At 35.8% G+C, this 25,790-nt stretch overlaps 1 protein-coding gene across 1 annotated transcript; it reads right to left on the bottom strand.

Moving 5' to 3' along the window:
• Nucleotides 1–488: 488 nt before the first annotated feature.
• Nucleotides 489–25,569, bottom strand: LOC129274278 (equilibrative nucleobase transporter 1-like). Its single transcript, XM_054911117.2, has 9 exons — nt 24,988–25,569; nt 16,756–16,879; nt 13,028–13,120; nt 12,035–12,335; nt 7,126–7,308; nt 6,306–6,419; nt 4,483–4,672; nt 3,893–4,016; nt 489–2,914 (listed from the first exon to the last, which is right to left on the bottom strand). Exons 1-9 carry the CDS (start codon nt 25,473–25,475, stop codon nt 2,792–2,794), a joined length of 1,740 nt encoding a protein of 579 aa, XP_054767092.2. The 5' UTR covers nt 25,476–25,569; the 3' UTR covers nt 489–2,791.
• Between the last annotated feature and the right edge of the window lie 221 nt (nt 25,570–25,790).

The raw sequence follows: 25,790 nt of genomic DNA, 5'->3' as shown, positions 1-25,790 counted from the left end.
GGTCGCGCCCTGGATTTTAAAAAAGTTATCAAATTTTGTTTTCTTTTACACAAACTAAGACATGTCCGAACGAATATTCAATCAACTCTAGACTGTTCTTTTTTTAATAAAAATATAACATCCAATGATATAGAAAATGCATTAAAATATACCACAAGTATTCATTTAGATTCCAAGTACAATATAAAATGTATGTATATATATATATATAATTCATAATAAACGCAAATGCTATTTCCGGTTTCAATTTTTACATTTCATGTCATATTTGGAAAATACAATAGATCATCAATTTCCTCCATATTATCATCTGGATTTAAATAAAAACTTTATAAAATCAGGTATGTGATTTGATCACAATATGAACCATAATACGCTAAATAAATACAGAGCAATGAGCTCATTAGCGCTTAGAATGTATAACCATAGAGCTATTAATAGCTCCATGGTATAACACAGAGCTATCGTTTTTGTTTTTACTCTTCTTTCTGCGTTGTATGTTTGTTTATTTCTCTGTATTTATGCTCATTCTCCTCCACTACTTGAACAATCACAAAGTTATTGTAAACAAACATATGTTGATGAATAGAGTGCCGAAGTGTGACGTCATCAATATTTTTTAATTTTGCATTTCAGCATTTTTGATACCATATTTTGATAGAGCAGGATAAAATACCTCCGGTACCAAGATTTGGCGCAAACCGGTCGATTGGGACCTGAGATATGACCTCATGAATACATAATTAGAAGTCATTATACGCCTGGTTTCTAACTTTATTCTATCAAGCTCTACCAAAATATGGTATAAAAAAATGCTGGAATGCCCCCCCCCCCAAAAAAAAAAAGTTTTTGTGACGTCATCACTTCGGTACTCTATTATATGAGTTGGAGTTCGCCGTTTTTATTTCATTTTCATCTCTCTCATAGTGTACGCCTACTATGTTTATGAGAAAAAAATAATGCCTGAATATTCTCACATGAATGTGTTCAAAATCGTGATACGCAGGACAAAACGGCGTCCCGGGTATATAGGGTCCACTGGCGTAAATCCGTGTGGAGTGGGGGGGGGGGATGATTGAAATATTTTGGCATTTTTTGCAATCATGTTTTTAGATATGCAAGGAATTGTCATTGATATGTCCAAGGAGTTACCAGCACTCCTTGATATGTCCATATGGCAAATACCCCTCCAATATTATTACATTTTTACCCCATGATGGTTTAATGGTTATATTAGAGATTATATTAAAAATGAATTCATGAATAAATCATCCACTTCAAGCTAACGGATATCCACACCCATCACGCATATTTATCTCTCTCACACACACTCTCACACACACCCCACACCCACACACACACACACACACTCTCTCTCACGCACACATACACATGTCATCAACATTTACAAATCACTAAGTTTATTCAAATGATGCATCATTCTACATTATAAATCAAAGGAGAGTCATGAACACGATATATAAAACAAGATATAACTTCCTACTTTCAGACAGCGGTGCTTTGATAATATAGGTCTATCTGTACATTCTTTGGCAAAAAACAAAACACGTCATGATAATCACCATGATAATACTGCTGGATAATCTCATCGATAAAGTGTAATACTCGTCAATGTAAGTGGCCCCCCGGGGGATAATACTATTCCCTATTCATAATAATGATAATAATAATAATAACAATAATAATACGTAGGGCCTATGATAATAATAACAAAAATAATAATTATGATAGTTAAAAGAATAATAGTGATAGAGAGTAATAATAATGCTATACATAATAACAATAAGATGCAAGACTTTCACAATCACAGGTTTGTTGACACTTTGTTGGTCTTGCTGGTCATGTTGGTCGCTGATAGGTTCGGAGGTTGAGGCTTCTTCTTTACTGGCAGTTGTAGACTCATTTGAGACATTTTCAGCCACATCTTCCTGTGGATCCTCTTCATCTCTTCTCCTGAAGAAAGACGTTATTTTGCTAAATTTACGTCGTTTTGAACCGGACTGGGACATGATGCCAAAACTATATTCTTTATTACGAGTTGTCAAGTTTAATGAAGTCAAACTAACATACATGTATTACATCAAACTCATTACAACAGCCTCCCACGGTAAAACTGAACATACACCACGCATGATCGGAATGCGAATACGCGCTTGACATTCCATCTTAATCCCTTCCCAAAGACCCCAACATTGATGAATTGGAAGAAACGGAGTTTCTCTACAATGTTATAATAAGGACATAATCATTTCGTTTGGAAATGGTGAACAGGCTCTTTATTTGCATTTTATGATTCAATAATAATTGTTTTGTTAAGCGGTATTCTAGGAAGAATTTTCACCAATAAAACAATTATCTCTTGTGATTTTTTTTTTCATTTCTTTCGTAAAAAGTGGGGGGGGGGGGTGTTTGTACAGGCCACCCCCCCCTCCTCGAAAAGTGTGTGTGAGGGGGTATATCCCCCATCCCGCCCGGGATTTACGCCAGTGATTTAGGGTCATACTTGGACGCGGGACAAATTGCTGGAATACGGGACTCTTCCTTGAAATCTGGGACTTCTGATGACCCTGATAGTCATTGATGCTGTGTGGGAAACTAATGAAACCACAATCAAAACAAATGATATTTATTATGACAATAACATTGACATTAACCTAATTTGCATCGGATTTTACGAGCAATTGTAGTACCAAATGGAAATCAGAAAAGCTGATTTTTAACAGGAAGAAGGCAAATAAATATTATCTGGAACGGCGGATGGACTATAAAACTAAACATTAACTTGTTCGGTGGCAGACATCCGGCCAACTTTTGCCTGCTTCTTGACGAAGTACCAAATGTAAGCCGGAAGAGCAAATGTTGTGATATCAGCAACTATTAAGCCTATTATCACCTGCAGGTCACAAAAACAAGGGGTAAAGACAGAAAATGAAAAGTTTTTAGACATGATGTGGATTAGGTGGTTTCAAACCGCCTCGATCACAAGAATCCCCGTTAAATTAGATTGGGGCACACGAAATGTCCAAGTGATTGTCTTATCTACATCATAGAACAGAATTATAAGTATCTTTACCATCCACGCTGAATGATCTCGATTTTCATTTGTTTTCTCTTAATCGAATATCAGTATTACAGACCCAAGTTTAGAAAGGATGGTTAATTGCCGTTTTATTCAATTGCCTTAATTTATTGAAATTGTTTAAAATTTGAATTTAAAAATCTGTGTCACCAATGTTACCACTAGGATCAATTATAATGTGGGGGCATAATATACAATTTGGGATGGGGACAAACCAATTAATTCAGTAACATAAAGTAGGCCTAGTATCTAAAGTAAGGCAACATAATTATCCAATAATTGCACTTTCTTATATGTATCACTATTATCATTGTTATTTCATTTTTAACATACATGTTCTTATTTACAAACCATGAATAAATAAAGATATTCCATGAAAAACGTTTTCAAATCAGCATGCGTTACTTCTGAAAAAAGGAGACTCGAGGGCTCTAAACGGGTCTATAGACTCTTTTGGGGGGACTGGTCAAAATAATGAATAAAAAAATCGAAACAGCAAAAGAAAAGATGTTAAAAATTATGTTTAAAATACATCTAACTAGCCAATAGGGTGTCTTTTTTTAATACAAATTCTCGACTGATGAATTGTTAAATGGGGAAATAAAAAAAGACACATAATTGAGACACAGGATATCAGTGAGATGTTTAGAAGAGATGTTCGTTAGCTACGCATGAATGGTAGGATAGGAATAGGATAGGAATACAAAAACTGTTAGAGAAGATGATTTAGCACCAAGAAAATGTTCTGGTTGTTTCAGTGTAGTTAATGAAAGCACCCCTATAATTACTCACATAGGAAGGATCGTTTTGTAGGTAGTTTTGTATCATCCTAAAGAGAGGAAATTGAAGGAAGGCGATGATACCTCCGAGAGTGCGAAACGATCCAACAAGGGTAGAGAAAATCTTCATAGGAAATCTGACATTAAAAAAAAACACTTTATTGTCACATATTCTCTTACTTATATCATTACTACGCTAATATAACGATTCGTCATATTGTCACTTGTCTACCAACTGATTATCAAATTTGTAATGCATTTCGATACCTTTGAATAATAATCTGAGTTGGCTTGTGACGTTGTTATTTTTTTGTTAAGTATGTAATTTTCATTCAGTCATTTAGTGTGTTTAAAATGCAAAATCCCTATTTTCATTTGCTCATTGGAATTTCTTATTTTGACTCGTTTTGTAATTGAGCATGTGACTTTTTTTTTGATCGGATAAAAAAACAATTTTGAAGTTGTATTTCAATTTCGACGGCCGGGCAGGGAACGGGACGTCAGCCATGATTGACGCATGTCCTCCCCCCCCCCCCCGTATGTAAAGAATATTCCTCTTTTTTAGTGCACAGAATAGTAGAATAGTCAGCATATGATACTCACATGATAGCCGTGGTGGCAGAAAGATAACCCCATAGGACGGACATGACAATTAGAACGAGGGTAAAAGTTACGTATTGCACGTGGAGATGAGGCACAAGAAGACATGCCGAGTAACTGATGGATGTGATGGTTATTAACGCAAGAGGGAGACATATATCCTTCAGGTCATCAAACGGCCCACGGCTTGCACCTGAGGTGTAACAATAGTTATAATAGCGCTGAATTTTATTTTATTACTTCAATACTTTTTTTTATTCCAATAATAAACATTTATATTGGTATTTGGGTTTATTAAAGGGGGGAGTGAACTGTATGTGGTCTCTCATTGGCTATGTGTTATTCCTAGTCTTAAAGCATACGTTTTCAGACCAAAGAGAATAAATTGACCTATAATTGTGTTTGTGTAGAGAAACAAATGTTTTTAGAGGAAAAGTAATTGTTCTGCTACTTGGTAACGTAATTATTGCGGTATAACTATATTCATTAGTTAATTAGCATGTCATCATTCAAGTGGATCTATATGGCTAGACTGCACCAGCATAATGGGTCAGGAAATGTTCTCAGAATGAGTAGTTGAGGACTGCAGATGGCGCTACTAGTTCGTATGGGGTGTAAACTTGGATATTACTTAGACTTTAATACTGCAACATCTCTTGCTGCCAAGTTCTTCTCCATTTTCTTCATCTTCCTCCTAATTCTCCTCCTCATCTTCTTCTTATTCTGCTTTTTGTTCTTCATCTTCTCCTCTTCCTTCTCCCCTTCTCCTCATCTTTCTCCTTACATCCTAATCCTCATACTCCATCTCCTCCTTTCTTTTCCTCTTATTTGTGTCTTTCCTGTGTATCCATGGCAGTAAGCAGCGAGGGGGGAATTTACCAGAAATTCTCACAAAATTCACCAAAATTGTGCACAAAATCCTTTGATTTCACATTAGAAAATGCAAAAGTACCCCCATTGACAAGCTCGGTCGCTTCCCTTCCTTGTTTTTGAGCTTCTTTGATTTTTTTTAAATCTTGCCCCCCCCCCCGAAAAAAAGATATGCTCCGTTCATGCGTAAATTGCTGAAATCAAAGCTCTATTATTTTTTCAATGTACCATGACCTTTATCAGAGTAAGATGACAGGCAAGGACGAAGCCTTTTCCCTTCCATTGGCAATCAAAATATCACTTATCACTCTATAGGCTTCTCGTAATTAAACAACAAAATCATTAAAAATGGGGGATTCTTCTGTAATAAAATGGAAGAAAGTAGATATATTTGAGTTAAATTCTGAAGTTCTGGGAGTCATGTCGTTACTTACATATATTGTATATAATAGTGAGGAGAACTTTCACACGAAAGTTCTTATCTGCAACAACGATCAGAGTAATAATGGGAATTTCATGTATCTAAAAAAGATCAAACTGCAGAACAGTTGCTTTTCGAGGCCGGAACCTTACTTTATTCAATATTATTTTGAGCCTAGTGAGACACAGATATTGACGTTCAAAAGCGACGTTACATACCATTATTATATTTTGTTGACAATGGCTATTCTGAACAACATGTATGCAGCAGTGATTTTATTTTCGCTTACCTCGTCTTTTTTGCAGGGACCTATCCACGGAGGATTAATCTATTGTTACTGGGGGGTGCTGAGCCTTGTCACAGCACCCCCAGTAACAGTAGATAATCCTCAGTGGATAGGTCCATGCTTTTTGGGTCTTGAATGAAGAATGTTTAGAATCAATCCACTGTTGACTAATGTAGTTTAAGGCGGTCGGGTGATGTGCTAACTGACTAAGTATGACTAGTTTTTTCATTGATGTGAATATATACCTACCATCCTCTTTCCGACATAATTTGACTTTGTTGCGATCCATAAGAAGACCGAGTGGTTGACTTAAAAACACCGGAAGTATTTGCAGCAGGAGAAAAACATCGGTATAGCCACTTACTGTACAAAATGAAAAGGAATACAAAGATGAATAGGCATCCGAGATATATATATCAGCTTGATCTAATTCTCCATGTAGGTCACAAGTTTTTTTTTGGTGCATTTTTAAAAACTAATGCATGCTTCTTCCATCGTCTATTTTACTATCCATTAACAAGATAAATTATGTGGACATTACCATTAAGAAAAATATGAGTGTTATGTCGCAAAAACGTTACATAGGAAGTTACTATGTGGTTAGAAAGTGAGAGCGCAATCTGTCGACATGCTAAACAATCACGGTCAAATGGTTGCTATAATAATGAAATAGCAGCGAAGGAACAAAATTTATAATTTTACAAAAAATTGCCCATACAAAGTAGAGGATTGAATTTAGCAATTATATTTCATTTGTCGGACTTATGATGAATTTGGTTCAATCTATACAAGGCTTGCATACAAAGATCATGAAGAAAGCATATTTCCAATTTCCTTTTTAATATTTATAATCACAAGTCAATTAAACGGTATTTCTCTGCAATAAATGATTCACGAATACAATACCAGTCTAAAATGCTTTATAATATTATTTATGTTGATTATCACTTGTATAACATCAATAGGCCTGAATATCAAGCAACAAATTATTCAATAACTACTATTGCTTTTACTATTATTACCACCAAACCCTTCCCCTCTAAGAACTTGAAAATAAATGGTAGCTTACCAACTGTCAAATCACCACCAGCAAGTCTTGAGATGTGTGAATTAAAAGTACCAAAGAGGAATAAAATATTAAGTTGTATGACACCAAACCAGTGGACGACCAGCCAGAACAGAAGTGAAGTGATACAGGCTCGAAAGTTGGGGTACCTCTGGCGTTTTAAAGATTCTCCCCACTCTTGGATATCTGTATGGATGAAATGAGGTCATATAAACTGTTAAATGTAGGGCAACTAAGGAGGGGGAGGAGGGGCGCTTACAATTAAAAAATGATACATAACGTGGCATAAGCTCATCGATTATAACATATACCTCCATGATTAAAACCAACATGATATATGTATTTGATTCATTGTAGCAGATTTCAAGAGATACAGAGAAAAGAGGAAAATATTGAAGCATTGTTACCCCAAAAGACAAATAATTAGCTGTTTGCAACATAATCATGATAATATAATATAATCTAATATGATATAATCTAAGAGTAGTACCGAGATAAAATTCGGATAAAATTCATTCTGGCTTGCAACGTTTACTCAGACACGTAATCACGTCACTCGCGCTATCACGCTATGAGTCCTTGTAAAAAACGCGTAATCTAATCTACGAAGTGTAAAGTCTACACTTTATTTTGCACGCCGTTAAATCATGAAAAGTCACAGTTTTGCAAATACGGGAGTCTTTAAATACCCTTACCCAAAACGTTTTTCAAGATTTTAAAAATTGCAAGCGCTTGTTAGTAAGACTAATTATTACGTCACACACTAAGCTCCAAAAGCTCCAAAAGTAGTGGCAAAAATAGTCATTTCTTGCATGGGCGGAAATCCCAGGGGGACAGGGGTACGCGTCCCCCTACCATTTTGGAAAGGGGGGGGGGGACATAATATCAAATGTCCCCCCTACTATTTGTGGTCTTTTATTATGAAAAAGATACATAATTAAAAATCGATATTATACACATATATACTCGAATTTCGAAATATATATAAACAGATAGTTTTTTTTAAAGAACTTGGATAGGAAAAGAAAAGGCATACCGGCCCGACTATTCTCGAACTCGCATCTAGCCCTATATGCCAGCCAAAGAGTGATGACATTGATGATATCGATGGCCATTGTCAATTTCATAACTAATAAAAATAACGAAAAAAGAAAATCGCCCCAGGAAACTTATAAATAAATTTTGTGTATAGATGGTAGACGAGAATGTTCCATACCCCGTAAAAACATACCTTTGTTAAACCAATTCATTTTCCCTTTATTCCAAATTTACTTAGAACATAAGAATATTTTCATTGTTCGCGTACTCAGTAAAAAAAATAGTTTTCATGAGTTATGATTAATCCTTCGCAGTTAATTTTAACTATGTTTAATCCGCCAAAATTTGTTTTTAATTAAAGAGACTTTTATAGTTTTACACAAAAATTCCTGCCGTACGTGGGAGGGGTCATCATAGGTAGATCCATGGGGCGAAGCGGTGGCCCGCCCCCTTTTGGCGGCGCAAAATAGGAAGGTGAGGAGAAAAATAAGAAGAAAGATAGGACGAGAAAGAAAATTAAATGATGGAAGGGGAGGGGAATAATTGGAAAAAAGGAAAACTTTCAGGTCATTGTATAAAAATAAAAATTCGCTCGCGCTTTGCATTAATACACAGCCATCTCTTTATTTCAAAACGTGCTTAAATTTGTTCACTTTTTAGATCGAAATATAATAAATCAAATCATTTATTTAGGAAGATATCAATATTTTTCATGATTTTGTAAGTTAAAATCTTAAAAAAATTAGCTCGCACTTTCCGCTCGCATTGTTTATCGAGATAAACTGCTTTGTTCTTTATTTCAAAAGTACTTGAAAGATCTAGTTTTCAGATCTGAATATAAATGAAATTCATTTCGCGCTTCGCGCTCGCATCAGTAATATGGTTGAGTCAGATACTATCCTGTTTATTGCTATAATAAGGTGAAAAGAAGATGACTTTTTTTGGTTGGAAAATAAAAAAATTAGGATACGCTTCGCGCTCACATCAATTAAAATTTAGTTAGATAGCTACCATGTCCTTGATTTTAAAATATGCTAATAATACCAATTTTTAGGCCGGAAATAATTATCTTCAGCACACACTTCGTGTTCGAATCTAATATTGTTTGGTATAATTCCTATCCTGTTCATGATTTGAAAAAGTGTTACGATTGTCCAGTTTTTAGGTTGGAAAATAAAAAAAAACTTTCAGCTCGCGCTTCGCGCTCGCATTGATTGTTAAGATTCCTATCTTGTTCATATTTTTTTTTAAAGTACTAAGAATGTCCAGTATTTAGGTTTGAAAATCAAAAACTTTCACCTCTTGCTTCGCGCTCGCATTGATTGTTTAGATTCCTATCCTGTTCATAATTTTTTTTTAAGTACTAAGAATGTCCAGTATTTAGGTTGGAAAATCAAAAACTTTCACCTCTTGCTTTGCACTCGCATTAATTGTTTAGATTCCTATTCCGTTCATTATTAAGTGGTAAGAATGTCCAGTTTTTAGTTTGGAAAATAAAAAACTTTCAGCTCGCGCTTTGCGCTCGCATTAATTGTTTAGATTCCTACCCTTTTTATATTCTTTTTAAAGTGCTATGAATGTCCAGTATTTAGGTTGGTAAATCACGAATTTTCAGCTCGCGCTCGCATCTATTATTTAGTTAATATAAATATATATATATATATATATATATATATATATATATATATATATATATATATACATACATACATATATATATATATATATATATACATATATATATATTTATTTATATATATATGCATATACACATATATATAAATATATATATACATGCATGTATGGGTGTGTGATGGTGTGTGTGTGTTTGATAGTAACTCTGTAGAACATAAAAATGGAAAACCCAATTGTGTCCCCCCCCCCTACCTTTAAGGAGAGATTTCCGCCCATGATGTCTTGACTGGTTGCCAGCCAAACCAAAAGAGAAGAAGAAGATGAAGACCAAAATGTACCCGCGCAAAGATCGCAATGTATATATGCAATGAAACATGCAGAATTTGGTTGATACTTTTGTTGATACTTAATCATATACGCAAATACTTAACAGATCATCTACTTTTACCAATATTTTTTAAAAGTATAGACTAAGCCTGTTCCTTGACATTGCATTATAATCATCAAAAGGTCTGGCGACCGCACAGAAGCGTTGTTAGCGTAACAGAACGCTAACATTAGGGCCAGTCACACCTTTCACGGGTGACCACCGCCTTGACGCATTGTTTTCACTAACAGAGCACTAAAAGTAGGCCTATCGGTATCGATAAACTCACAGAAGCTTAGCCGAATTCCTAATAATATAACGATAAAAGGCTTAGCAGAAGCTAACAGTGGCGCTAATGTTAATACAAATCACTAACAGCGCCAAGGGCACCAATAGTGACGATGTTAGTGAATAATTTCTCTCTTTAAAACTTGTTTCCCTTACTTATACCAAGTAATTTTAAATATACCTCGACCGAATTAAAGGGGTATTCTGGGCCCAACAATATATTAACAAATAGAGTAAAATTAAATGAGCAAATTGCTGAAAATTTCATTAAAATCTGATAAAAAAATAAAAAAATTCTTGAATATAAAAATTAAACACTATATTTTGCAACTGATATTACTGAGCAGCAGGTGGCCATGCCATGTCCTCTAGCTCTTTCCCTTTTTTCTGATTTTATTGAAATGAACTCGTATAATTGTCTCAAATCTGTGTATGTCGCCCGAGGAACAAAATGATGATCTTTGAAGCAATATTCTATGTGGACAAAACTTGAATAAACCTAATTTTGTATGATACAACAGACCCTCATTGCATATTTCTGAAGACATGAATATAAATTTCACCGAAATAGGGCCGAATGCAAAATTTTAATACCATAATTTTATGTATTCATTTCTAATTTTTATCAATTTGTCAGTGTTTTGTTTGTCTCACTTTACTGTTCAAACCGTATTATGTTCTTCAGCCTGGCCCCTTTATAGGAATAGGTATATAGCGGGGGATGTTCATTAGTGCCAAGATATATGATCTTTTTCAAAGATTTGTTTATTCCAAGATATATCATTTATTTAGGTGTTTGGAGACGTTTTTATGAATAGACCCTACATTAGAAAGAAGAACGATATCTGATGAAATGTATCACATGATAACCATCATTGGCAAATACTCTATCATGAGCATGATGAGTGAAGTATGTGAAGAGCATTTTCAAACAAAAGAAACTGATGAAAAATGGGATTGCATTTTTTTAAAACAGAATATCCATCGTAATAACATGATAGGCTATTTCTTTAATCTTTTTTTAAGCTTATTTAAATTAGTAAATATATATTTACTACCTGCTGCCATTTCATGTTTAAAATGTAATAATAATTCAATTTTGTAGGCCTATAATATGATAATGAATTACATTCCTTTACCCTTTCCTAGACAAGATTTTAAACTTGTAGGATGTGCAAATAATCATAACTAAATCTAAGTTAAATCTAGATCACTATACGCACAAATTATAGATTTTGCCTAACTCTAATCCCCTAACAACAGCTTTCTGTGCCTTTTGTGCGGTAATTCTACCCACGTCGTTAGGAGCTGATTTGTTAATAGATAATACTCTACATATTGTGATGTCAAGCGTTGATCTCAGATGTAAATAATGCATTATAGCCATCGCGGCGAGATTACCGGTTGTAACAGGGCCCTTTGTTAGCGCAGTGTTAGTGAAATGTTACGCTAACAGCATTTCTGTGCGGCCGATACAGGTGTTTTTCACTATAATTCTGCGATGTTCAAGTCAGCAATTTATGAACAGGTTGTTTCAAACTGGGTCAGTCTGAAAAAGGCGTTGCTAAACCCGCAATAATTTACCATGAAAATGGGATTGTTTCTTGAGTGTGGTGGATTTCCCGTCCGGGCATAACCCTTTGGCTTCGTCAGTGTGTCCTAGATCGTGGGTGCCCCTCAGGTGACCAGACTGCCTCTGCTTGCTGATATTGCCATAGCACGAAGAAGGCTGTTCCCGTAGGCACGTCCCAAGGCGGTATCCGTCTGGAAGTGGCCATGGGATACGTTTCTTTGGCATCATGACAGTGTTGACGAGCATCAGGGCTGTAATCCCGGCAAGGAAAATGAACGAGTGTTGAGCAGGTATGCCGTGATCATGAGCTATCTGAAAGACACAACAGGACAAAATGACATAGGAACCAAAACAATTTTATAAGAAAAGGCTATACAATTCAGGCATAATGACTGTGATAGCTATAGAGATAAAGAGATCACATCAAAGGTGGGATTGATGAGAGTAACCACAAATAACACCAGGCTATGTTGAAGGGGGTATTGAAGCTAAAGGTAATCTTTTTCTTCAGAAAATCAAAATTTATAATGAACTTACATAGTCATGCAGACTCCTTTCAATGACCCCCTTTCCTCCCCTTCCCCTACCTTATCCCTTTCTTAAAGAGCAATCGCCTTTCATTGGATGCCGCCTCTCCCAAAGACCCATATAATCGACCTTTTGTATTTTACGCAATAGAAATGAAGAAAAAAAATGTCGCATTATGATTTGCAGGGTCGCGGTAGCACTGAAAAAAAAAAAAAAAAAAAAAAGGGAATTCGTAAAGAGGCAACATGGTTACATAAAACCATTACCACCATTTATTATGTCACATTCATACCGGCGCACCTGACTCAAGACCGACTTAAATGTATACGATATTGCTAATGACATGCCGGGCAGTTGGGAGTTCATTGGCGTGACTCTAGCATTGTCCCAAATTCAAGCATTCTTTTAAATTGAGTAATCCTAACATTAATATTAATTCTTAAGAGTTATTTGTGTTTTTTCTTTGTCCATCTCACCTTGAGAAGAAAGAATACGATGACCGATGCACTGAGACATCCATTCAGCCATGACATCACTGTGGACTTTCCTCTACCAAACAAATTACCCAACTGGGATAAAAACATATGCGGATTATTATAATGAACATGATGATCTCTATTCAAAAAAAGTTGTTTGATATCAAACTAAAATACTTATGACACTGAATGGTTTATATTGCATTAATCTCATAGGTACAAACATCATAAATATCAGGTCACGTTTGACGGCGGACATCGTACGATAACTTCGCGATTTGATATACGATGTAAGGGACATCGTAAGTGGTTATACCTTCACGACATGATCTCACCCTCGATCTGGACTCGTAGTCGATTTGACATTTTCCGAACCTAGAAATGTTCTTTCCGATGAAGTTTTTTTCCTGATTCGTGTTCCTATGGGGTCCTAGAACAAATTCAGCTTGGTTGCCCAAAGTTGCCGTTTGGGCAATTTCGCTAATTTGCATAAATCCAAAATGGCCGCCAGATGCCATCTTAAAAACTTAACTTTTCAACCCCTTGCCCTAAAATGATGAGTAATGACTCATGTTAGGGGTTTAGAAATGTGTAGAATCCATTTATATTATCATTTCTGCAATATAACGTCATCTTTAAGTCAAATCCAAGATGGCCGCCATATGCCGTCTTGAAAACTTTACTTCTGATCCCCTTGCCCCAGAATGACGAGTAATACCTCTGTTTAGGGGTTTTGAGGTGTGTAGAATCTCTTTCTGCTATCTATTTTGCAATATACGGTCATCTTCAGGTCAAATCCAAGATGGCCGCCAGATGACGCCATCTTGAAATATTAACTTTTGAACCCTTTGCCCCAGAATCATGAATAATAACTTTATTCGTGAGTCATCTGATATGTTGATTAAATTTCTGATGTAATTTTGCTATAATAATCTTCAGATCAAATCCAAGCTGGCCGCCAAGCGCCATCTCGAAAAAATACTTTCCGAGGCTTACAGTGTAAGAGCTTATGTAAGGGGATTTCAGTAAGAATACTAATTTCTTTTATTAATTCTCAATTTTTAGTTCAAGGGGAAGTCAGATCTGAGATGTCAGACGTTCGACATTTACTGCTCACCTAAAAGAGATCCTCTTTAGGTTTCGGCTATGATCAATTTTGTATTTGTATTTCTTTAAATGTCCATCCGTACTTTTGTACTGAAGAGGCTTTAAAGTCTTATTTGAATTTGAAAGTGTTTTTCCATATTTTTCATAAATCAAAGTGTCCAATGATAGGTAGGCATCAGTACGTCTCAAAAGACGATGATGTAGCGCGCTAGGTATTACATCTTCGAGAGTGGCTGTAGAGCTCCGCTCTAGAGTGGCAGTCTCTAAAGCAAATTTTGTACAGATGAAGGAGGATGGCTCTGAGACAGGTTCAGATAGAGATGCTGCCCTAGCCTTCCTCCTTGGTCTTTGGCCTGCCAATGTAGCATTCCGATTATTTTCTGACGTCTTGACCCCTGTACTTAGTAGCTCTCCATAGATGGCGACTATCATCTACATCTTCACAAGTGTTAGTGTTTATGCCGGCAAGTTTTATGTCACGTTTGCAGGTGTGTTTATAACGGAGGTGGGGACTAATCACACAGCTCACCTTACATTGGCGAATCCCTTCTAGGATTTGTCAAAGTTTCATCCGGCGAACATGAGTCACCTAAGGAGCAAAAATAAGCTGGGGATGCCAGCATGCACGTACGCTGAAGGGCCTTATATTTTTACTTTGTCCTGCCATTTAATGTGTAGTATACGTCCGAGGCATCTGACATGGAAGGTGTTTAGTCGCTTTTCTTGATCGGCGTACGTTTTCCATGACTTATTTCCGTTCAGGGGCTTGGCTATGGCTGTGACAGAGTTTCCTAACATGGTGCTTATCTCCTTGTCCAGTGAAAGGGAATTAGAGACAGATAGTCAATGCAAGGTAGGTGAGGAGTCCACCACAACCAAACGAGTGCGTGCTGTTGATAGAGATATCTGGAGGACAGTCAGTGTAGGCCTACTCCAGAACAGCAGTATTTTGAAAATACAGCTGAATTGGGTGATCCTCCGTTATTGTATGTATCTCTCTTGTATATTGTGTATTTTTTTTTTATCTGATTCGGAAATAAAAACAAACAAACAAACAATCGATCAGGTCTTCTGTCTTACAGGGTCATCCAAACTCCTTACATCATGTACATGCAAAAAACAGGCGGCTGTATGACTAGGTCTTGTAGGCCTACTCCAGCTTCTTTATGAAAGGCAGGGGCGACATCTCACGAATGAGAACCATCCTGACCATTGTTTTGGCACGTAGCCGGTCGATGTTGAAGACTTTCCCATCTGCTCTGGTACGGATATGTAGATGCATTCTGTGCATTCGCCAAGTGCATACTGGGGAAGCATGGAGAAGAAGATCCTGAGTGTCAGGGCCAGGCCCAGCCTAATTGCTTCACACCACTGCTCACAGGAACTGAGGGAAGCTACCAGGCTAAAAAGTGCACTCGTGCTGACCAAGTCAAAGGCTTTTGTCAGGACGAAAAGTCCAATGATAATTATAAAGGAAGGTAATAAGTTAACAAATTTTCTGAAAAATACGGAGAACTCACTTTTTAGTTAAAAAAATAATACTTTGAAGTCCTTTCACTAGAAAAATATGGCTGGACATAAAAAAAATTATGAGCACTCACATAATAGGTCATAGCCCAAACCTTGTTGTTTATTTGTTAATTGTTTAATTCCAAGGTGAGCGGTTAATGACGAAATATATCAACCATCTGACCATCTGAGACCTTACTTGACCACTAGAAATTGAGAAATTAAAAGAAATGAATCATTCTTACTGAAATACCCTTACATGAGCTCCTACACATAATAGTAAATCTATTCAGGACAGCGTGTACGATTTTTGGGAGAGTACTTCTTCAAGGTTCAATAGTCTTGGGAGTAGCTTTTTTTAAATATGGCGTTTACCGGCCATCTTTTTTTCTTTATCTGAATAATCCTATATTGCAAAATTATCAACAGAAATGGAATCAACATATAAAATAACTCACGAAAAGAGGTATTATTCATGATTCTTGGACAAAGGGTTCAGAAGTAAATTTTTCAAAATGGTATCATCGTGGTATCATCTGGCGGCTATCTTGGATTTGACCTGAAGATGACATTATATTGCAAAATAGATAGCAGAAATAGATTCTACACACCCCAAAACCTCTAAACATAGGTATTACTCGTCATTCTGGGGCAAGGGGATCAAAAGTCAATTTTTCAAGATGGCATCTGGCGGCCATCTTGGATTTGACCTGAAGATGACGTTATATTGCAAATATGATAAATGAAATGGATTCTACACATTTCTAAACCCTAACATGAATCATTACTCATCATTTTAGGGCAAGGGGTTGAAAAGTTAAGTTTTTAAGATGGCATCTGGCGGCCATTTTGGATTTATGCAAATTAGCAAAATTGCCCAAACGGGAACTTTGGGCAACCAAGCTGAATTTGTTCTAGGACCCCATAGGAACACGAATCAAGAAAAAAACTTCATCGGAAAGAACATTTCTATGTTGGTGTATTGAGCCTATGGGACTGTCAAATCGACTATCGTACGATATTGTACAGAGATCGTACGACTTTCTTGTGGGGGCTGTACGGAGATGTCACTCTGGAGAAGGTCTCCAGAAAACATTTATAAGAAAATTCACCTGTTGGTTTGCGGTGAGGAGGACACTGCCGCATGATGTCAGCATGGTCATGGCAGGGAATAATAGGAATGAGGATTTAGGAGTAGCCACTGCTAGAAGAATATAACTCACTAAACAGCCAACACTGGAAAAGAAATTAAAAGATACATTTAATGTAGCAAAGGTGATAGAAAGCATATATGCATGATGGAGACCTCATTTTCCTCACTACGTAGCCGCTATCTGGATGAAAACCGAATGCATAAAAAATAATCAATAATGATTAACACCGCAAATAAGCATTATCTGTGGAAGGGGAGTTATGATCAGATACGGGTCCACGTTGGGGAGCAGCAGGGGCATTTATCACCTTTTGGAGGCCCCTTTTATGTGTCAGAACATTTCTCGACGAGAACGTGCCACAGATGGTGGAGACTTTTTTTTAACCGAATTTAAATATTTTGTCCCTGGTCGAATTGTTCACGTCTAATTCACCCATGGACAACATATTTGTTGGTTGTCATTTTTTTCCACAAGACTACCCATGACAAAACAAATTGAAACAAAGGTTCTCGTTTGTTTGGGCAGCAGAATGTTTCAGATTCAGATTCAGATTTATTTCCAACAGAAATGACATAAATATTGATACAAATCATTTTTTATACATTATAACAAATATTTATGATACAAAACATTAATGATAATTAACATATCAAGATAATACAAAACATTATTGTAGACAAAATTATGATATATAGTTTAGATAGAAGAAAAGTATCTGTGGAAATGGGAGATTCACTCAAAAGCATAGCTTGTATAAATGTGAACCCCCCTCAAGGAAGAGAAAAGAGGAGAGAGAGAGAGAGAGAGAGAGACACACACAATGGTTGCTATTTGCCTACGGAGATTTACTGAAAAGATTAAAAAGAACAGGATAACCCACAGAACAAGACAAAACGAAAAAAGAATAAAATAAAGCGAGAAAAAAAAAACAACAAACACACAAACAAACAGGATGACAAAAGGAGAAATAAACATAAATAGAACCAGGACGAATTGCGACCGAAAGAGAGGATAAAACAAAATGATAACGACTAACAAAACTAACTTGAAGTCTGAGAGGAGATGATAACGAGCAGGAATTAGTAATGAAAACCTCGGTAGGATTTAAGTAAGAAGTTTTTTAGTTTTCTTTTAAAAGAATGTATGGAAGGGCTGTTTTTTATGTTATTGTCGAGGGAGTTCCAAAATCTAGGGCCATCGAACATGAATGTACTCTTTGCCAATAAAGTTCTAAAACGGGGTAAATTAAATTCGTTAGATTGCCTAGTAGGGTAATTATGAAAAGACCGATTAAGAGGAAACATAGAATCAAATACACGTGGAAGTGTGTTTTTTATAAATTTAAACATGAATTGTCCTAAATGAAATAAGTATAGGTCGCTTATCTTCAGCAATTTGCTATAAAAAAATAGTGGGTCAGTGTGTGAACGAAAAGCTGAATTATGAATAACACAAAGGGACTTCTTTTGCAGTAATAACAGTCTATCTAAAGTGGTTTGGTGGGTGCTCCCCCAGGCAAGTATCCCATAATTCAAGTAAGGTAAGATCAGGGAAGAATATAGCATTAAAAGTGATGACGACGAAAAATGATATTTCAGTTTATTGATAATGCCAATATTTCGCGAAATAATCTTACATATACAATATATATGGTATTTCCAGGAAAGCTTATTATCAACGGTAACACCGAGAAATTTAATAAATGTGACACTTTCTAAATTAGTGTCATCTAAAACAATGTCCATGGGAAGTGTATCAATAGAATTGCTAAATAGCATTATATTTAGTTTTAAGTAGATTAAGAGACAATTTGTTGGATCTTATCCATTGTGTGACTTTCAAAAGTTCATTATCAACAGTATTTACTAAGGTATATGGCTTTTTATGGGAATAAAATATATTAGAATCGTCTGCAAAAAGAATGAACGAAAGGACATCAGATGATTTACAAAAGTCATTGATATAAATGATAAATAATAAAGGGCCTAACAAACTGCCTTGCGGGACTCCACAATTAATGTATTGCATGTTGGATGCATGACCATTCAGAGATACAAATTGACGTCTGTCAGACAAATAGCTTCTGAACCACTCCAAGGCCTTCCCGCGCACCCCATAATGAGAAAGTTTATGTAATAAGATATCATGGTTAATGATGTCGAAGGCCTTGGAGAAGTCCAGAAAAATGCCGACTAGATGTGAGCAATTATCAAAAGCGTGGGCCACTCTATCAACGAAATTCAACAATGCATGTTCTGTGTTATGTTTTTCTCTAAATCCAAACTGAAAGTTAGAAAAAATATTGTGAGATTTAAAAAAATCAATTGTTTTGCTATAAACCACTTTTTCAAAAATTTTGGACAAGGATGATAATAAAGAAATTGGGCGATAGTTACTGATACTTAACTTGTCACCCTTTTTGTACAATGGAATGACCTTGGCAATTTTCATGCGATCAGGAACTTGACCGGAGGTTAGAGAAAGGTTAAAAATATATGTCAAAGGATCGACAATTTCAGATATTATACCTTTTAAAATAAAGTTATTGACATCATCGTAACCAGGACTTTTTTTATTATTCAAATTAGATACAATATCAGTAATATCTTTTTTGACTACGGGAGTGAAAAATATTGAACTAGAATTAGGTGTACCTAAATGATCATGAAAATGTTTTGTTGAAGGGGGGATGTATCTAGCTAGGTTAGTTCCTATAGATGAAAAATAATCATTAAAAATATTAGCTATATTTTCAGGATCTCCAATAATATCACCGTTAGACCTAATTTCAGTTATATCGGACTTATTACTGGATAAATTCATGTCTTGTTTAAGAACTTTCCATGTATTTTGAATGTCGTGCTTATACAGAATTATTTGATCAGTGAAATGTTTTTTCTTTGCCAAACGTAAGGTCTGAGTTAAAGTATTCTTATATGTGGTGTATTTAGTTTTTGCCTGAAGAGTACCTTTAAATTTTGAATTATAATATAAATTATTTTTTCTGTTGATTGAACGCAAAAGTGCTTTAGATATCCAAGGAAGTCTTGGTGATTTTTTGTAGTTAGTTTGTCTATCTCTTACTTTTGGAATATGCTTATCTAATTCACTAATAAAAATATTCAGAAAGTTATTGAAGCATATGTTTGCATCATTATTGTTATAAATAGGTGACCAGTCAACAGACTCTAACGAAACACCCAGTCTTGCAAGATTCTCTGGAGTAGGTCTCCGCCTTGATGGCTTGGATGGATTAATACATGAGTGCTTAAGGGTAAAATGTGACATAATGGGAAAGTGATCTGTCAAATCAGATAATATTATTTCAGAATCAGGAGTCGGCATGATGTTACAAAATATGTTATCAATAAGTGTTGCAGAGCGATCTGCAACGCGAGTGGGTTTTGATATTAATGGCAAATATGAAGAAGTAAAAAATGTTTCAAGAAATTCATGGGCAGTATTGTTGCTGTCATGCTACAATATATCGATATTAAAATCCCCTAATATAAAAACATCTTTGTTCACCAACAATGGATATCTAACTAAGTTAGAAAGGTAAAGTAAAAAATCATTATGGTTAGAATTTGGTGGTCTATATATAACACATATAATTATATTTTTGGAATTTGGGACATTGATTTCGATAAAAAGTGACTCTACATATTCATTCATAATAGTGATTTCGTTATGAATTTTGTATTCGCAATTGTGGGAAACATATAACGCAACACCACCGCCATGTCTATCTTTCCTATTATTAAAAACGAAATCATATTGATCTAATGCAAATGGAATATTGGATTCATCAGTTAACCAAGTTTCTGTAAGTCCAATAATGGAAAATGAATGTCTAGATGAATTATTGTCTAATAGCAGTTGGAACTCTTCGAAGTGTTTATTAATGCTTCTTATGTTTAAATGTAATAAAGAAAAAATATCTTTGGAGAATTGTCTCGTAGTGTTTTTGAATTGAAGTTCAGTGATGTATTCTGATGAAGGATTGCGAATTAAGTCATGATCAGTGTGAAAATCAAGAAGTTCTGATGATGCATTGATGTTGTTTGCTACAAAGTGGTTGTACGCCAAATTAACATGAGGGTTGCCATCTGAATTATTAGGTGTATTTAAATTAATGGAGAGGTCATCATTACTCAAAGAATAAAACGGCATATCAATTAAAGTATTCACGGAAGTACAGTTAGCGTCTCAACATTCACTACTACTTCCGGCATTGAGTTAATAAAAGAAGAGTAATTAAGATAAAAGGTCCTGTGTGGGAACAAATAAGTAACAGTCATACAGCGAAACAAAAACACATACATGTAAAAACAAATAAAGAATTCATAAAGGTTCGAGAGAGGGCAGCATTTACATGATTTAGCAGAAATCTTCGTAGGCAGAGCGGACGAACGCGTCAGAGAGCAAAGACAGTAAAAATGCATCATTGATAATTACTGGAGAGATGCCCAAAGATAAATCAATGTAATAAGAAATGCAAGTGATGAAAAATAACGATACTCCATACAGGTGGGCAAATGACAAGAAAAAGCATAAGCAAAATCTATATTGTGGACATGAAAACAAAACATGAAAAGAGGCGACCATAATTTTTGTAACGTACAATTGAAAATAGATAACTGTTGCTAATTTTGGTAAAGACATGCAAACAAGGAAATTACTTCAAAAAAAAAAAAATATATATATATACATATACATCAGAGCAATAAATACATAACAAAGAAGAATCGCTATAAATGCATAAAAGCGAAACAATTCGTAAGTTGCAATTTTATCCCCACGGGAAGTACATGGAACACTAAAGCATTTCCAAAAACAAGCAAAAGAGCGCCAGATTGATGATAGGATCACTAGTGTTAGTGTTCCTATGGACATTGCTCGGCCTTGGTTGACTATAGTCACACAAACCGAGCAATGCCCATACCTACTGGAATCAGGTGTACATATTAAAGGAGAATGAAACCCTTGAAACCAGCTGAATCCATATCAAAGAGAAAAATCAAAGAAACATATTGTTGAAAGTTTTAGGAAGATTGAATGAATAATAAGAAAGTTATGAGCATTTGAATATTGAGATCACTAATGCCATGTAGATCCTCCTATTGGCAATGCGACCAAGATCTGTGATGTCACACACGTACAACTCCCTCATTACTTTAGTACTTATTTCACTTATATTCTCACTTTTATGGAGTCTATCACAAGGTGAGGTGTTCTCTTTATGAGAGGACAAGTACAGAGGTTTCACAACATTATATCATTGATGAATCGTTTGTCATATGATTAGAATGAGCAAAAAGAGATGTTTTGGGGTATATTTTCAGTGTCCAAAAGGGGAGAGTTGTTCATCTGTGACATAATAGATCTTGGTCGCATTGCCAATGGGAGGATCTCCATAGCATTAGTGATCTCGACATTCAAATGCTCATAACTCTTCTATTGCTAGTCCTATTTAACTCAAACTTTTGGTGATCTTATTCTTTGATTTTTCTGCTTTCACAAAAGCTAACTTGCTCCAAGAGTTTCATTCTCCTTTTAAGCAATTTACCTCCATACATTCTGAGAAAAAACAGTCAAACATGGTAAATGTATGGATAACAAATTCATGCAACATATATAGCATTGAGTGCTTTAAAATAAAAAGTGAATCGCTCAACCAAAGGAACCGTAGACAATGCCCGTAGAAAAAGCGAAATAAAAGACAATGTAAAGTCTTTCAAATAGATTATACATGTATATAGAGTTTGTCGATGGCGCTTTAATGTTAAAATACTTTTAAACGCGCGGGAAATTGCTCAATGTTGTAAAAATGGCTGATTTTTCTTCCATGGAATCATCCTTTCAGTTGGTTTGGTTAGTTATATATCATCCCCATGAGTTACTGTAAACAGCCCTTAACAGGTCTCTATTCCTGTTTTCATGTAAATCTACAAAATTCGCGAAATGGTGAATTTGTCGAGAATTTCTTCGTAAATAATTCGCGATTTCGTGTATTTGCAAATGTCCCGTCGGGGCTTCCATATAAAACCATGTTAGCTCTGCTCTGCATTTATGTAAGGAATAACCCTTCACTGCGTGCTACCCCCTACTATCTCCCATCCCGCTATTTCATGATATAGTTTTTTCGTACTAATAAAAAGTTGTACCTAATACACATTTTATGATTACATGTACGCATGCATTCAATATACGTGTACTGGACCCCTCGGAAGAACAGTCAGTGGCTGAAGAGGGCCATTCAGCGGACAAGTCGAAAAATAAATAAATAAATGAATAAATAAATAAACAAATAATAAAAAATTAAGAAATAAAAACAATTACGAAGAACAGGGCATAACATGAGATTGATGAGAAATATGAATAACATTCTTTCGTTTTAATTCAGCAATAGGTTGTTACCCTGGCGACGCAATACACGAAAATTGCGCCCCAAAATTTGCATGTTTGGTAAAATTTTTAAAGTTAAAAAGTTTTATTATATTTTCAAATGCTTTTTAATAAAATGTATATTTGCATTGCATAATCATTATGAATTTTTAAAGTTGTCAAAATATAGGGGGACAAATCGATGTTTGCTCCAATATTTTCGCTGGGGGCGATCGCATCCCCCCCCCCCCCGATCGACGCCACTGCTTGCGTGTCTGCTGACTAAGGCCAATGTGTTGCAAAGACTTGTGAGCATTTAGCTAAACTAAGAGAGTAGTTCGATCCACAATATATAATATATATATATATTTCAACTACTGATAAACAAATCTGACCTTCCGTCCCTGGTCCATATTAGTTATCTTACTTCCTTTGTCTTGGGTAAAACAATAATCATAAAAATGAAACATTATGATGTGTTCATCATTCCTGGTGCTCGCATTGTTTGTTTAATGAGCTATACAATCCTGTTGTACTAAAACATCCCGTTTGTAAGTCAATATACACCAAATATATTTCCTCGTACTTCAAGTTATCATTGTTCTACGCAGAGACATTTATTATGCTTCTTTTCATTACTACTTAAAGCGATTGCCCTCTTTTAAGGTCTGAATATAAAACATTTCCAGTCCGTGCTTACGCTCGCATTAGTAGATTGTCTGCTCTTAATGAATTCCTAAAAATAGTCCCTAAAATGTTTTTTTTTAATTTCTGGTCTGAATATCGAAAAAATTTTGCTCACGCTCGCATCATTTGGTTGGTGAAATACGTATGGTCTTAAAAAATTCCGACAAATACATTAGACATGTCAGAATGCCCCTCTTCAGGTATGATTATATATTTTTTTAGCTCGCGATTCGCGTTCGCAATATTTGATTAGTGAGATACGTATCATGTTCATGATTACAATGTGTTTAGGTGTAATGCTACAAAAATAATGACTATGGTGAGATATGTGTGCTCTTCATGAATTCCTAAAAAAATAATCCTAAAAATCTCCCTGTTTGGGGACAATATATTAAAAAAAATCAGCTCGCGCTTCGCGCTTGCATTGTTTGTTTAGTGAGACAGGTACGTATCATGATAACACAAATTTGCTTATAATGACCCCCTTTTCTAGAACTGAATATCAAAAACTACCACTACTACTACTACACTACTGCTGCTGCTACCACCATCACCACTAACAATTAACAGTTCTGAAATAGACCATCTATCCTTGATATTGTTCTGCAATTTTGTTTATGTCAAAGCACGGGGAGGGGGTATTCCCCCCTCACTTTTTAAATAAACGTGTTCAAAACGTTAAATGGCCATCTGATTGCGTGTTTTGCATGGTCAGCCCCCTACTTTCGACTCCCTCACACTTTCGTAAACCACTCCGCGGTCATCCATCCTTATCATGTTATTGTTCTACAAGTTTTTTATGTCAAGGCATGGGCACGGGGGAGGGGTTTCTCCCCCTTATTTTTTTTTAATAAACGTGTTCAAAACGTAAAATGACCATCTGATTGCGTTTTCGCATGGACAGCTCCCCTACTTTTGACTCCATACACTTTCATAAACCATTCCGCGGCCTGTAAATAACAAGGTGATATATATGAATTCCCTCTTTGAATTGGCATAAACATGATATATTCTGTATTTCCCGTACAATGTCTTTAGTGCCGGTTTTACGAGTGCATGGAAACCTTATGATAAACATTAACATAACACGAGGTCGAGAGAACAACGAAAACTTACAATATTAATATTCTGGCACAGCGAATTCCAAATCGGTCGATGATGTTCATCAACCAGCAAGAGCAGATAAGATATGTTCCCATGGCAACGGTAAAGATGAGTTGAATGATGGCATCTTGGTCATTGCAGCCAGTGGTATGCGTTGAATCATTGGCAGGCACATTGAGCGTATCTGAGGAAAAGTTGTGTGAATTCCCTTTCTCATTATCGAAATCCCTCAAACTTCCAATGGGGTCAACCAAATGGGTCGAGTTCACATTGGAATGATAGGTGACATTCTTAATAAATACTGCACCCCCTACCACACCTTCATCAGTGTGGCACAGGTCACTGAAGAAGCCATCTTGTTTGAGGACGTATACGTACGAGGGCCATCCCCAAATGGCTCCGCCATGGATGATGATCTCAAGACCAGCGAAGATGAGGGTGATGGTCCGTTCAAGTTTGATGGCGGTCGTCAAGGCCCGAGCACTATGATCAGCCACCATGTCGGTGTCACCTTCTAAATCGACTTCTAACTACTCGAAAGGCAGATACCATTATTCCTCGAAATCGTCAGCTCTATCAAACAACGCCCTGAAAATGATAATGAAAAGAGGTCTGCGGTCATTTGTTGTCATAAAAAGCCTTGTGTACGGAGCCTTTAAAGTGCCATCGACTTGACGAGATACTTTATCTTGCCATGTCGACATAATAACCTTATTATGTCAACATGGCGAGATATTTTATCTTGCCAAGTTGACTTATAAAGTTATATTTTACGGAGCCTTTAAAGTGCCATCGACTTGACGAGATACTTTATC

This window comes from Lytechinus pictus, chromosome 2, assembly GCF_037042905.1.
Source record: "Lytechinus pictus isolate F3 Inbred chromosome 2, Lp3.0, whole genome shotgun sequence".
Classification (NCBI taxonomy): domain Eukaryota; kingdom Metazoa; phylum Echinodermata; class Echinoidea; order Temnopleuroida; family Toxopneustidae; genus Lytechinus; species Lytechinus pictus.
This window is presented reverse-complemented; position numbering and strand designations above follow the sequence as displayed.

Coding starts and splice junctions, on each gene's coding strand:
- LOC129274278 (XM_054911117.2), bottom strand. CDS start 25,475: ATGGTGGCTGATCATAGTGCTCGGGCCTTGACGACCGCCATCAAACTT. Junction 16,880..24,987: donor TGTGCCAGAATATTAATATT/GTAAGTTTTCGT, acceptor TTTCTTTTCCAG/TGTTGGCTGTTTAGTGAGTT. Junction 6,420..7,125: donor TGGTGGTGATTTGACAGTTG/GTAAGCTACCAT, acceptor CATTTTGTACAG/TAAGTGGCTATACCGATGTT.